The 14,205-nt window shown below is 40.1% G+C and overlaps 1 protein-coding gene across 1 annotated transcript in view; it reads left to right on the top strand.

Moving 5' to 3' along the window:
• Positions 1 to 14,205, top strand: part of mrc1a (mannose receptor, C type 1a) — a 137,214-nt gene continuing 123,009 nt past the window's right edge. The window contains exons 1-3 of the mRNA XM_059638721.1: positions 1 to 192; positions 1,493 to 1,894; positions 7,182 to 7,352. Coding sequence (XP_059494704.1) covers positions 126 to 192; positions 1,493 to 1,894; positions 7,182 to 7,352 — 640 coding nt within the window. The 5' untranslated portion in view covers positions 1 to 125. The remainder of the gene's footprint in view (positions 193 to 1,492; positions 1,895 to 7,181; positions 7,353 to 14,205) is intronic.

Genomic DNA, 14,205 nt, shown 5'->3' on the forward strand with positions numbered 1-14,205 from the left:
CAGCTCAGTCAGTGCTAGGAGTCAGTGCTACTTTTAATTAGGAGTTTCCTTCATCACCAACTACTGTTTTTTTGGGAAGGGAAGATCGTTTAAAACCTTATTACTCATCCAAAAACAATAATGAAATGCCTATGATGTGTGGAATCCTGTTTGCTGCTTTACTTTGTTTTATTCAAACCGTCAGATGTGGGGGTAAGTTATTTATGTTTTCTTTCTTGTGGTACTCTTTATTACAACTCGATGGAATTTTAGAAATTGATGTTTCCTCTAACAACTTCCTTCTCTGAATGCTATCGCATATTGGAGCTGGGATTTATCTTTGCATAAAGCTTGCTTAACGTAACAATATCAAAACTCTTACTAATTGAATGGCTGTTTCAGAGAACTAACACAGGTGGGTTACATTGAACAATTTCTTTTCATGCTGTAAATATCAACGAATCAATAATTACTCATTATGCAACAATTGGTTGTTGGTCTTTGGTTCGAGATTTGTTTTTAGTCTGACTGGCAATGTGTTAGAGTTCTTGCAAGCATTTTAGACTCAGTCTTTTTTAGAAGATGGTTGAATCTGTTGTTATCTTTGGAAGCCAAGGAATGAGTTTTTATTTGTGAAAGTTTCCTTTGTACAGGAGCTTACTTTGGAAAGTAAATAAAATTCAGAATACATTCTTTATTCAGGGTTGAATCACATTTATTTATGCATAGACTGCAAAATGATATACTTCAAATGTCTTCTATTAATGAAAGGGAGGCTTGCATTTAATAAAATATACTTTAATCAGAGCGTTTGCTAAAAAGAATATATCTGACTTAATTTTAGAAATGGTTGTGGCTACATCTTCAAAGAAGCATGAAAAAATTAATGTCAGATATAAAGTATTTATCACTCAATCTCTGGGTATCAGATGCAAACAAATAGGATATCAACATAATTCTTAAAATTAACAGATGGAATTTTAATAATGGTCTTAAAATATGCATATAGTATATTATAGAAGATATTGGTGTTTCCAGGCATTATTAAGGGGCTATTTCCTGATATCATTATGCTTGCTTGTGTGTTAACTATGAAGTCGAACCAGCCAGGTGATGGGTTGAAGGACACGGTAAAAAATATGATTGACATGAATTAAAGAATCCATCTAAGGACTTGCATAAGTCAGCAATAGGTAGCTCAAATTATGTCTAGCTACCAGCATTTTGTTAAACATGTGGTACTATTGAAATACTTTTTGAAAATACCGAAATTTCCAGGTGGATAAAAATTGTAGTGCTGCAAATAAATTGTGCAAATAAACCTCATACGATTAGTCAAGTTGTGTGTTTTAGTGGCATGTAACAGAAAAGGAAATCATTCCAATCTGAGTTTAAACATGGACATTTTTAATCAAGATCAGTTTGAGTCATAAAGCAGCAGCAATTTTTTAGAACTGTAGTTCAATTAACAAGGTGTAAAAGAAACGTAACTATCTTCCTGCTTATGTTTCAGATCCCAACACCTTCCTAATATACAATCAAGATCATAAGAAGTGTGTGGATGCAGAAAATGAACGGTCTGTGATAGCAAGTACTTGTGACCCTGCTGCTGAATCACAGAAATTTAGATGGGTTTCTGGTCAGAGAATCATGAGCATCAAGTTCAAATTGTGCCTTGGAGTTTCTAGCAAGGTAAACTGGGTTCCGATAACCCTCTTCCCATGCAACGAAACAAATGATCTACAGTCATGGAGATGCAGGAATGACACACTCTTAGGAATTGAAGGGGCTGACCTTTACTTCAACTATGGAAATAGGAATGAGAAAAATATTATGCTGTACAAAGGATCAGGAAGTTGGAGCAGGTGGAAAGTTTATGGCACCGTAAATGATCTTTGTTCGATACATTATGAAGGTATGGAAAACTATCTAACAAGTGAATGAAAGAAGTTATTTATTGTATTAATGCAATTTAGAGGGGGGCATTGAGAAAGTGGTGTTATTACAAGGCTATTAATCCAGAAACTTGCCTAATGTTCTGGAGACGTTGATTCAAATCCCACCAAGGCTTATGGCAGAATTTGAATTCAATACATAATCTGGATTTAAGGGTTTAATGATGACCATAAAACCATTCTCAATTATTGGAAAACTCCATCTGGTTCACTGATGTCCTTGAGGGAAGAAATTTCCAAGGGCGTTGACCAGGGGGAGCCAGTCGATGGAGTATATTTGGACTATCAGAATGTGTTTGACAAAGTACCACATAAATGATTAATGTGCAAGATTAAAGTGCATGGGATTGGAAGGAAGTGTATTGAGATGGATAGGGAGCTGGTTGGCAGAGAGGAAACAAAGTGTAGGAATTAAGTCTGTTTCAAATTGGCAGGCAGTAACTAGTAGGGTGCCATGGGGTTCGGTGCTGGGACCCCAGATATTCACAATATTTATTAATAATTTGGATGAGGGAACAAAATGTAACATCTCCAAATTTGCAGATGGTACCAGGTTGGGTGGGAGGGTGAACGGTGACAAAGATGCAGAAATCCTTCAGCATGATCTTGACAGGTTGGGTGAGTGGGCAAATCAATGGCAGAAGCAGTATAATTTGAATAAATGTGAGGTATTTCATTTTGGAAGCAAAAACAAGAAGGCAGATTACTACCTGAATGGCTCTAAATTGGGAGAGGGGAGAGTGCAGTGGGATCTGGGCTTCCTTGGGCACCAGTCACTGAATGTAAGCATGCAGGTGCAGCAAGAGGTAAAGAAGACAAATGGTATGTTGGCCTTCATTGCAAAAGGTTTCAAGTACAGGAGCAAGGATGTGTTGTTGCAGTTATACTGGGCCTTGGTGAGGACACACTTGCAATATTGTGTGCAGTTTTAGCCTCCTTTTATGAGGAAGAATGCTGTTGTTCTTGAGGGAGTGCAGCAGAGGTTTACCAGGCTAATTCCGGGAATGGCAGGTCTGACGTATGAGAACAGATTGACTAGGTTGAAATTGTTTTTGTTGGAGTTCAGAGAATGAGGAGGGGCCTCACAGGCACTTATAAAATTCTAATGGGACTGCACAGGGTAGATGTAGGGAGGAGGTTCCGAATGGTGATTGTGTCCAAAACCATTGGTCATAATGTGAGGATTCAGGGTAATAGATTTAGGATGGAGATGAGGAAACATTTCTTCACCCAAAGTGTGGTGAGCTTGCGGAATTCATTTCCACATGGTGTAATTGATGCCAAAACATTGAACGTATTCAAAAGGCAACTAGATATAGCACTTGAGGTGAATGGAAGCAAAGGATATGGGGAGAAAGCAGGATTAGGCTACTGAGTTGGATAATCAGCCATGATCGTGAAAAATGGTGGTGCAGGCCTGAAGGGCCGAATGGCCTCCTCCTGTTCCTATCTTCTATGTTTCTATGTTTCTGCCATCCTTACCTGGTTTGGTCTAAATGTGACTCCAGACCCACAGCAATGTGTTTGACTCTTAACTGCCCTTTGGGCATTAGGAATGAAAAATGAATGCTGGCTTCGTCAGAGATGTCCACATCCTGTGAGTGAATATATATAGAGTTGTAGAGATTTATAGTACAGAAACAGACCCTTCGGTCCAACTTGTCCATGCTAACCAGATATTCCAAATGAATCTAGTTCCCTTTGCCAGCATTTGGCCCATATCTCTCTTAACACTTCCTATTCATAGACCCATCCAGATTCCTTTTAAATGTTGTAATTGTACTAGCCTCCACCACTTCATCTGGCAGCTCCTTCCATGCATGCACCACCCTTTGCATGAAGAAGTTACCCCTTAGTTCACTTCTAAATCTTTCACCTTTCCCTTTAAACCTATGCCATCTAGTTTTAGATTCTCATGCCTTGGAGAAAAGACCTTGTCTATTTACTCTATCCATATCCCTCATGATTTTACAAACCTCTATATGGTCACCTCTCAATCTTTGACACTCCAAGGAAAATAGCTCCAGTCTATTCAGCCTCCCCCATGGCTCAAACTCTCCAACCCTGGCAATATTCTTATAAATCTTTTCTGAAACCTTTCAAGTTTCAAAACATCCTACCTGTAGCAGGGAGATCAGAAATGTACACAGTATTCCAATGCTGGTTTAACCAATGTCCTGTACAGCTGCAACATGATCTCCTAACTCCTAAATTCAATGCACTGACCATTAAAGACAAGCATACCAAATGCCTTCCTCACTATTCTATCTACCTATGACTCCACTTTCAAGGAACTATGCACCTGCACTCCAAGGTCTCTTTGTTCAGCAACACTTCCAGGGCCTTGCCATTAAGTTTATAAGTCCTGGCCTAGTCTGCCTTTCCAAAATGCAGCGCCTCACATTTATCTGAATTAAACTCCATCTGCCCATTGGCCCATCTGATCAAAATCCCATTGTACTCTGAAGTAACCTTCTTCGCTGTCCACTACACCTCCAATTTTGGTTTAATCTGCAAACTTACTAACCGTACCTCCTACATTCACATCCAACTCATTTATATAAATGAGAAAAAGCCAATGGACCCAGAATTGATTCTTGTGGCACACTGCTGGTCACAAGTCTCCAGTCTGAAAGGGAACTCTTCACCATCACCCTCTGTCTTCTACCTTAGAGCAAGTTCTGTAGCCACATAACTAATTATCCCTCAGTATCTAACACATAATGAAATTTCTGCACATTTGAATTTGTATATTGTGATTTACTATTTTCAGTATCCATCATAGTATTTATAATTTGAATGTCTACTGATGTATTCGCATAGTATTTGACTCGAATTCTATATTGTTCCCTAATGGGACTGATTGGCAAGTGTATGTTGAGGGTAGCAGTAGGTGTGCTATGTAAAATTGGGTGATTGGTGAAGGAACTGTTCCTGTTCCCCACTCACATCCAGTAGTACTTTATCAGCAACAGATGGCTCAACTACATTTGGACTAAATGAGTTCCTTAAATGAACAATGAATGGTTAAGCCACTATCATGTGGGTATCCATAGAGACATTTCTCAATTAAAGGCTCTCAGTGTCTGATTGATAGACCCAGTATCAGAATGAACACCTTGAGAACTAGTTCCCTTTCCCTTCTGCTGAACCTTCTCACTCTTACTGTCATTTAACAACCCTCATCCCAATCTCACTGAAATTACTGGCGGTGTTGGGAGGGGAGGCCCGCAGCTCTCAGGGGTGGAGGTGTTGGATTTCCATCCCCAGGTCTTTATCATGTAGGAAGTCCACCTCTGCTGGGTTAAGCGCTTAAAAGACAGTTTATGGGAGTTTCTCAAAAGGAGGTGATACAGAGTTCTCACTAGTCTCTAGTTGTAGGGTGGGAGCCCCATCATCTACATTAAATGCCAGACACATCAGTTTGGGGTGTATGTGCTTGCTTCTGTTACAAAGGTACATTAAACACTGGCTCCTATCAGCTTGGGATGGTTATGCTGGCTGCCATTATACACATTTTAACAACTATGTTTATGGTAATATTCCATCAAACAGATGTTGCCATCATTGAAGAGATCTTTGAGCAGATTCATTTTTATTAAGCAATGCAAATATCAGTTCTGATCTTTGTTTGTAGAGCATTGGGCTGCAGCCAGTAAATTGTCTGTGTGTAAAATTTTGGTGCATAGATTGAAGTGTTTACATTATCTGTTTCTCAAAATACCATAAAAATAACAATTATGTCGTCTGTGGTTTAATTTTATCATGCTGTTAATAGCAGTCATTGGAGTGTCAATAATCCTTTGGTTTTTGTGGAACAATGTGTTACCATAATCTCAGTTACATGGTTAGACATTGCAGTGCATTATAACACAAGCAAAACTGAGCTGGGACTGATGTTCTAGTAAAAAGGGTAAATTGGGTAGTCAACAGGACTTGAAACTAGAAAGCCAAGAAGAAGGGAAGGGTAAGAAGTATAATGGCAAATGGGATACAAAGCAGCAGGTTAACATCTGTGGAAGTGGGTTCAGCTGCATTGAAAAAATGAAAAGAAAGGAGAACTCTGGAGACGTTAATCCATTCGCGAACCATTTCAACTCCCCCTCCCATTCCTTAGACGATATGGCAATCCTGGGCCTCCTGCAGTGCCATAATGATGCCACCCGAAGGTTGCAGGAACAGCAACTCATATTCCGCTTGGAAACCCTGCAGCCCAATGGTATCAATGTGGACTTCACCAGCTTCAAAATCTCCCCTCCCCCCACTGCATCCCAAAACCAGCCCAGTTCGTGCCCGTCTCCCTAACCTGTTCTTCCTCTCACTTATTCCCTCCTCCCACCTCAAGCCACACCTCAATTTCCTACCTACTAACCTCATCCCGCCCCCTTGACCTGTCCGTCCTCCCCGGACTGACCTATCCCCTCCCTACCTCCCCACCCATACTCTCCTCTCCACATATCTTCTCCTCTATCCATCTTCGGTCCGCCTCCCCCTCTCTCCCTATTTATTACAGAACCCTCACCCCATCCCCTTTTTCTGATGAAGGGTCTAGGCCCGAAACATCAGTTTTTGTGCTCCTGAGATGCTGCTTGGCCTGCTGTGTTCATCCAGCTCCACACTTTGTCATCTTGGATTCTCCAGCATCTGCAGTTCCCATTATCTTTGACTACAAAATAGGACAGAGTGTTTGGTAAGGGTCAGGAATCTAATTTCAAGCTGACCAGATAAATGAATGACAATGAGAAGAGGGATGGTAAATACAAGACTGAAGGTGTTGTATCTGAATGCATGCAGTATACAGAAATAATGTAAATGAGCTTGCGGCACAGATTGAAATTGGCAGGTGTGATGTGGTCGGCATCATGGAGACGTGGTTGCAAGGGGATCAGAACTGGGTGTTAAATATTCAAGGATATGCATCCTATTGAAAAGACAGGCAGCTGGGCAGAGGAGGTGGGATTGCCTTATTAGTAAGAAATTAAATTAAATCAATAGCGAGAAAAGATGTAGGCTTGGATGATGTAGAATCTGTATGGGTAGAGTTGAGGAATCACAAACTTTTTAACATATACAAATTGTACCATGGGAGTTGAGAGAACACAATTAAATATATTTATTCAAGAAGCGACAGAAGAAACATTTGCGTAACTAGGACTATAAAATCATATTTAACAATCCAATGGTCTTTAAAGCAACATTTCTAGTTTTTTAACTGAGCAGTTCTTTAGAATTCTGTTTCTCTTTCAGATTTATTTACAACATTTGGAAATTCAAACGGACAGCCATGTGTACTTCCCTTTAAGTACCATAAGAAATGGTATACAGACTGTACAACTGACGGCAGAACTGATGGTCTCCTATGGTGTGCAACTACTTCTGACTATGCTGACGGCCAGTGGGGATTTTGCCCAGTAAAATGTAAGTGTGTCAAAATATTATCACCAGTTCCATAATTACATTACTTTAATGTATGTCCATACTGTATTTTGAAATCTTTGCCACTCTATTTCTTAGACATACAGGCTTGCACACTGTTAACACAAGATCAAGTATACAGCAAAAATATTGAGTTATTCAAGTAAAAATAACCATAATTTTTGTAAATTTACCTGTGATCCATCCATCAAGTAAATAAAACATACATTTCTGCATTCAGGATTTTAAACCCCATTTTGTAAATCAAGAGTCCCTTCAGTGATGACACTATCCTTGGTAAATGAAACTTTTTTACTTCTTTGTAACTTTGCCTATTAATGACTTAGACAAATACTAAGAGAGTAATGTATCTAAATGTGCTGATGATACAAAACTAAATGGAAATATAAGTCATTAGATGAAGTCATGGTCAGAATTCCCATCATTTGCAGAGGAAGGTTTAGGTCACTCCTGTCTACAGTGGGACATGGCAGACTCTGTAACAACGGCCATGGAATGCCTCTATATGGGTATTTAGTGGATTTTAGTGGACATTATTTCAATGTATGCAGCTCACACAGTGGGACTTTGTAAATGCAGGAGAATTACTGAAACCTTCTGCCCTTGCCCTACACACCCACTTTGCCCAAGCAAAGTATTATTGGATCACTTAACTACTAATTGTCCCTACTTTCTACTTTTCTTTCAAACTGGCTTTCTATCATCCAACCCTTTGTCATTCTCTCTCTGGGCTTTGTCTGCACCTATCCACTCATTTATTTCTCCTTGCCGCACCCTTCCCCCACTCCACTACCCACCCCCCCCCCCTCCCCCCCACCCCGTCTTCAGCTGCTGTCAGTTCTGAAGAAGGGTTTCTGGACTCAAAATATTGTCTTTGCTTCTCTCTCCACAGATGGTAAAAGAACTGATGTGTTTCTGCAGCAATTTCTGTTTCTGTTACTTTCATTTAAATCTTCGTTTCTCACTTTACCCCAATGCTCGTAATCTGTGCCAATCATTGTCATGTACAGCTCTGCACCATACCTCTGTACATACACACACACACATACACGTACTTACTTGTAAACACACACACACATACACGTACTTACTTGTAAACAAACACACACATACACGTACTTACTTGTTAACACACACACAGATTCGTACACACACATGTACATACTCTTACACACGTACACACAGTTGTAGATGCATACACACACACACACACACACACACACACACACACACACACACACACACACACACACACACACACACACACACACACACATACACACACTCCTGATTGGCTTGGAGGAAAGATCCTGACTGGTCTCTGTGTAGCTCCCCAGTTGACTTACTCCAAATGTTAACCCCCTGAATGGCAGTTATATGGGATTTCAGACCCTGATCACTACAAGTCTAAGACTGAGATTGGGCAATACGCTTGACTATTACCCCTGACTGATTGCAGCCTCACCCTTGACTTAACTGAGAACAGACTTTGAGATGTGTCATTTGGTTGAAGAAAAAAGCAGTGTGCTCGCCACATAAGTTGCTGCTATATGCTGTAGGTGTGACGCTGTTATAACACAGTGCTGTATGGCAATATGTCCACCTCTTGTCTGATCACTGCTGACAATCATAATCAACTGCCTGCCTTTATTTCTCCTCTAAAGTGCAAGGTAAGGCAAAACTACCGTGAGCTCCTAATTTGTGAACAGAATGGCAAAATGCAAAATTGCAAAGCAAGGAAGGAGGAAATGCTCTGATCATCCTAAAACGCATGAACTGAGCAAGCGCTAAGTGAGATGTTAAAACCCCTGAGATGCTCTAGGCTCTGATAAATGAGATGGGTGTCTGTCCCCAGGCTCAAAGCAGCCTGACTGTAGAATCATAATTTAAGGTGTTGGTACACTCCAAAGTGCAACATTGAAATGTATTCAAAGTGAGTCAGAGATGTTCCGTGATGATCTGATGAGGCAGATATGTGTCCAATGCCAACATTCATGGATGACAGATGCAAGTGGTTACTGCCCAGGGAGCATTCCCTGAGACGTTAGATACTGCTGTCCAAGCTGGTGGCCCAAAGAAGTGAGCAGTGAGCAAGTACAGTCAGGAACTTTCTCTGAGTATCTTAGCAGGAATTATCATTTAGGAATTGAATGCAATATCTCCAAATTTGCAGTTGACACTAAACTGGGGTGGCAGTGTGTGCTGTGAGGAAGATGCTAGGGGCTGCAGGGTGACTTGGACAGGTTGGCTGAGTGGGCAAAAATTTGGCAAATGCAACATAATGTGGATAAATGTGAGGTTATCCACTTTGGTCATAAAAATCAGATTATTATCTGAATGGTGGCAGTTTAGGAAAAGGTGAGATGCAACAAGACCTGGGTATCATGGTGGAACAGTTGCTGAAAGTTGGCTTCGTGGTGTAGCAGGCAGTGAGGAAAGCTAATGGCATTCTACTTTCGTAGCAAGAGGATTTGAGCATAGGGATGTCCTGCTGCAGTTATACAGGGCCTTGGTGAGGCCACACCTTGAGTATTGTGTGCAGTTTTGGTTTCCTAGAAACCATTCTTGCTACTGGGATAGTCTGGCAAATGTTCACTAGATTGATTCCTGGGAAGGCAGGATTGACATACGAAGAAAGATCGGATCAACTGAGTTTTGACTCACTGGAATTTAGAAGAATGAAGGGGATCTTATAGAAACACATAAAATCCTGATGGGACTGGGCAGACCAAATGTGAAAAGAATGTTCCCGATGTCGAAGAAGTCCAGAAATAGGGGTCACAGTTTAACTAGAAGGTGTAAGTCATTCAGGACTGAAATGAGGAAGAATTTCTTCACTCAGAGAATGAAATTCTCTCCCACAAAAAGCTGATGAAGCCAGTTTGTTAGAAATTTTCAAGAGGAAGCTGGACGTGGCCCTTGCGGCTAAAGGGTTCAAGGGCTATGGAGAGGAGGTGGGAGTGGGTTAGGAAAAATGTTTGATCAGCCATGATCATATTGGATAGTGATGCATTTTCAAAAGGCCAAATGGCCTACTCCCACACCTATTTTCTATGTTTCTCTCTGCTGTGTCATAAAACAGAAAAGTGCTTACAAAAGAGCTGAGATTAGGTACTAATGAAATAGAAATGCATCCAAATAGGCCACTCACTTCTCATAAGTTAGATTCACTTCTCATCACTTCAATGTTTTTCATTTTTCTGATCTCACCACATTTTTCCAGCTGACTCACCATTCCCACTTCATTCAGGGCCCAGGAAAATTCAGTTGATTATGAGGTAGTGGCGTCTTCACCACCTCAAAAACAGGGAAGGTCCTGCAAAAGGACATTTGCCAGAGAACTGGAAATCATATGATAAGGAAAATGCTGACTAAGTTAAAGATACAGAATAAAAGATAGAGACAACATTCCTAGATAAGGTTAAAGAGAATCAAACAGATTCTGGACCATCAATACCATAGTACTAGGATTAGAAACATAATTTAAACTCAGCAGGGTGGAGTGGGTGAGAGGCGGACAACTGTTTTATGGTTGGTAGCATGCAGTGGTTGAAGTCTGTGAGAGTCAGATCTGCGAACTATATTTTACAAGGTGCAGAAACCACACGTCTCTCTGGCATTGGCTAAAAGCATATATTAGAGCAAACACAGATTGAACTAATGGTAGGCATTTATAAGCATTGGAAACAGAAGTAAATAACATTTGAAAAATGAAAAGTGAAAGGGGTATTAGGGAAATAGCTATGACGATTTTTTTTCAGAAATGTGGTATTGGGACCATAAAGTAAAAACCCACAGTTTATGATTCTGTATGTGTTTTCCTTAAGCTTATCGAAAAGTTCAGCTGTTATTTCCTGTTTTCTTGTGTTAATGATGATGGCTTCAATTAATGGCATTTGAAGTTAAAATGAGATGCTTTATCATAGCCTACCAGTAAGCAGAGTGCTCCATGCTTCATTTGAAGGTCCTTTCATTGGCACATGAGCTGTTTTCTACCATTGTCTTTCAAAGCCACGTTCAATCTTACATCGCCATGAGTCAACATGAATAAATTGCTGACAGAGAAGCTTGGATGTTCAGAGGCATGTTCTTGTTATGAATGTTAATAAAGCCTAGGAAAATGTTCACAAATGATCGGTAAATTTGGTTGCTCTTTTGCAGCCTCTGATCATTTCACATTTGGAGTTAAGGTTATTACGACTTATAGTGCAGCTTGCTTTTTATTGCTTATAAACTTTGTTTATTTAATATATTGTCACTAGGTACAGCGAAAAGTGGATAATGTTGCCATGTTCTGGCACCATCTTGGATTATAGAATAAATTACTGAACAATAATAATTATTAATGATAGTTATTCTATTTTGACATAGAATTCTAATTCAGTAATTATTTTCCTAATAACAGAGCATATGAGTGCACATACTACCCCACGACGACATGGTTAGAAAATATTGTGACAATTACATACGGACTTGCACTTTACATTCACCTCTCAATTCTTCCACTCTCTTTCAATGTTCTGACAGTTTGACCGATGGCCCACATTGGCAGAGCACGAATCTAAACTCCTATTCTGTGAAGATTTCTGATATACAGTTGATATGTTTGCTACATTCGAATCCACAGTTGCACGTACAAATTTCCTTTCTCATTGTAATGTACTCCAAGTTGCCCTTTAATTTTCCTTTGACAAGGAGCAGTCAAATAAGCTGACTTTCCCTGAAGTCCTTACTGAGAAGCCAATAAGAAGTCTTTGCTACTGTCAATTGCAAACCAACCTTTACTGGTCAGCATACACCTTGGCAATCCTACGGTTCCATAGGCTGGAAGATTGGCCTCTTCGGCAAACCTGTAAATAAAGCCCAAGGTATTCATTTACTGTGCAAATTTGATGCGGAAATAGACCTCATCAAAACTATCCTGCAGAATAACAGCTGTTCTTCTCAGGTAATTTCTTGCTCTGTACAGCACGAACTCATTAATGGCCCTAAAGTGGTTACTCTTCAGTCCTGAAAAGTGCCTGGTTTACTGCGGGTTGGTTATTTATCTGAAAATATTGAGCTACAGGTGAAACTTGGAAGCAACTGGTCATATTTGCCATAACCAAATGCTGCAGTCAAGCCAAAGAGTTGTGCTGCTTCTCACACAATGAGTCATGTGATATATGAATTTTGGTGTGGATGTGATGCTCGGTATAAAGGCTATTGGTCCCAAAGACTGTCAGAAAATTTCAAGCAGCATGTCCCTGAAGCTGTTTGCAAGATGCAAAGGACTGACCATTACAAACCAAACCTTGCTTTCACAACTGAAAACACAGTGATAAAGAATTGATCTGATTCTGTGATTTTTCAACATTAGTTAAACAATCCCGAATGAGAAGTACTCTGACAACCAACTTAGGCACTTCAGTCAAGCTCACAATATAGCTTGCTTGTGTATAATGGAAGCTACATATATTAATTTCATAGGGACCTGTTCTTTGCAGGCTAGGAAAAGAAAACATATGTACATGCTGACGAAGGGTCGAGGCCCGAACCATCAGCTTTTGTGCTCCTGAGATGCTGCTTGGCCTGCTGTGTTCATCCAGCTTCACAATTTGTTATATGTACATGCTGCACCTGTTTCAGCTCAACGAAATGGATGATTGCTTTTCTCTGGATCATTTCTCAGAGCAGTGCAACGTTCAATCAGAATAAACCCACTCTATTTAAGATTTACATAAAGCTGGCAATCAATCTTCACTTATCAACTAAGAAGCACTCTCTTTTCATACCAGAAAAATGTTATCTTTTTCTTCTTTCATTGGTACTTGCTGTGAATTTTTTTCTTTATTCATTCACGGGCTGAGGGTGTTGCTGGCCAGGCATTATTTATTGCCCATCCCTGGTTTCCTGGAGGACAGTTAAGAGTCAACCACATTGCTGCAGGTCTGGAGTCACATGTAGGCCAGGCCAGGTAAGGGTAGCAGTTTCCTTCCCTAAATGTCATTAGTGAACCAGATGGGTTTTTCCAACGATCGACAATGGATTCACAGTCATCAACTGATGAAAACAAAACAAATACTTTGATAAAATGTGTCCTTTTCCAGGAACAGTCAAATTAAAAATGAGAGTGTTACAAGTTATTCAGTTCTCAGTTCCTGTCCCAACCTCCGTCCCTCAGCTGCCAGCTACAGGTTTGCTCTTGGCAATGTTTGAACCTTGTCCAAAACCTTGGTGTCATATTGTGTCAGAATCCCGCCCTTTGTTGGCTTTCTGTAAGGAGCATCATTTGGGTTACTATTAAAGTGATTCAATGAATTAAAGCCTTTCCTCCCTGGATTTCTTCTTTGACATAGAATGTGCTGCATCTGCACCTCACCAGGGTCACCAAAGTGAGTGCACAGTTGGGAACACTCCTTTCAGTGATACTGATGCATCAGAAACATTTTGACCAGACTTGCAAATCCATGAGCTCTTGCCCTTGTTCAAAAAGGCAGGGGTGCAGAATGTAGGAAGTTGCAGGATAGATAGTATAACATCTTTTGTTGGGAACTTTTTAGAATCTATTATTAAGGAAGGAATATCAGGGCATTTGGAAAGACAAAACATAGTCCATAAGACTCAGTATGATTTTATGAAGAGTAGATCATGTTTGACTAATCTGATGAAGCTTTTTGAAGCTGTAATAAGCAAAGCGAATAACAGAGATCCTGTTGATGTGGTATATCTGGACTTCCAGGAGACATTTGATGAGGAGTTGCACAAAAGGTTAATATAAAAAGTAAGATCATGTGGGTTAGGGGTAATTTATTTGCTTTGCTAGAGGATTGGCTAACCAAGAGAAAGCAGAGAC

The sequence above is a fragment of the Stegostoma tigrinum genome, chromosome 2, assembly GCF_030684315.1.
Source record: "Stegostoma tigrinum isolate sSteTig4 chromosome 2, sSteTig4.hap1, whole genome shotgun sequence".
Lineage (NCBI taxonomy): Eukaryota > Metazoa > Chordata > Chondrichthyes > Orectolobiformes > Stegostomatidae > Stegostoma > Stegostoma tigrinum.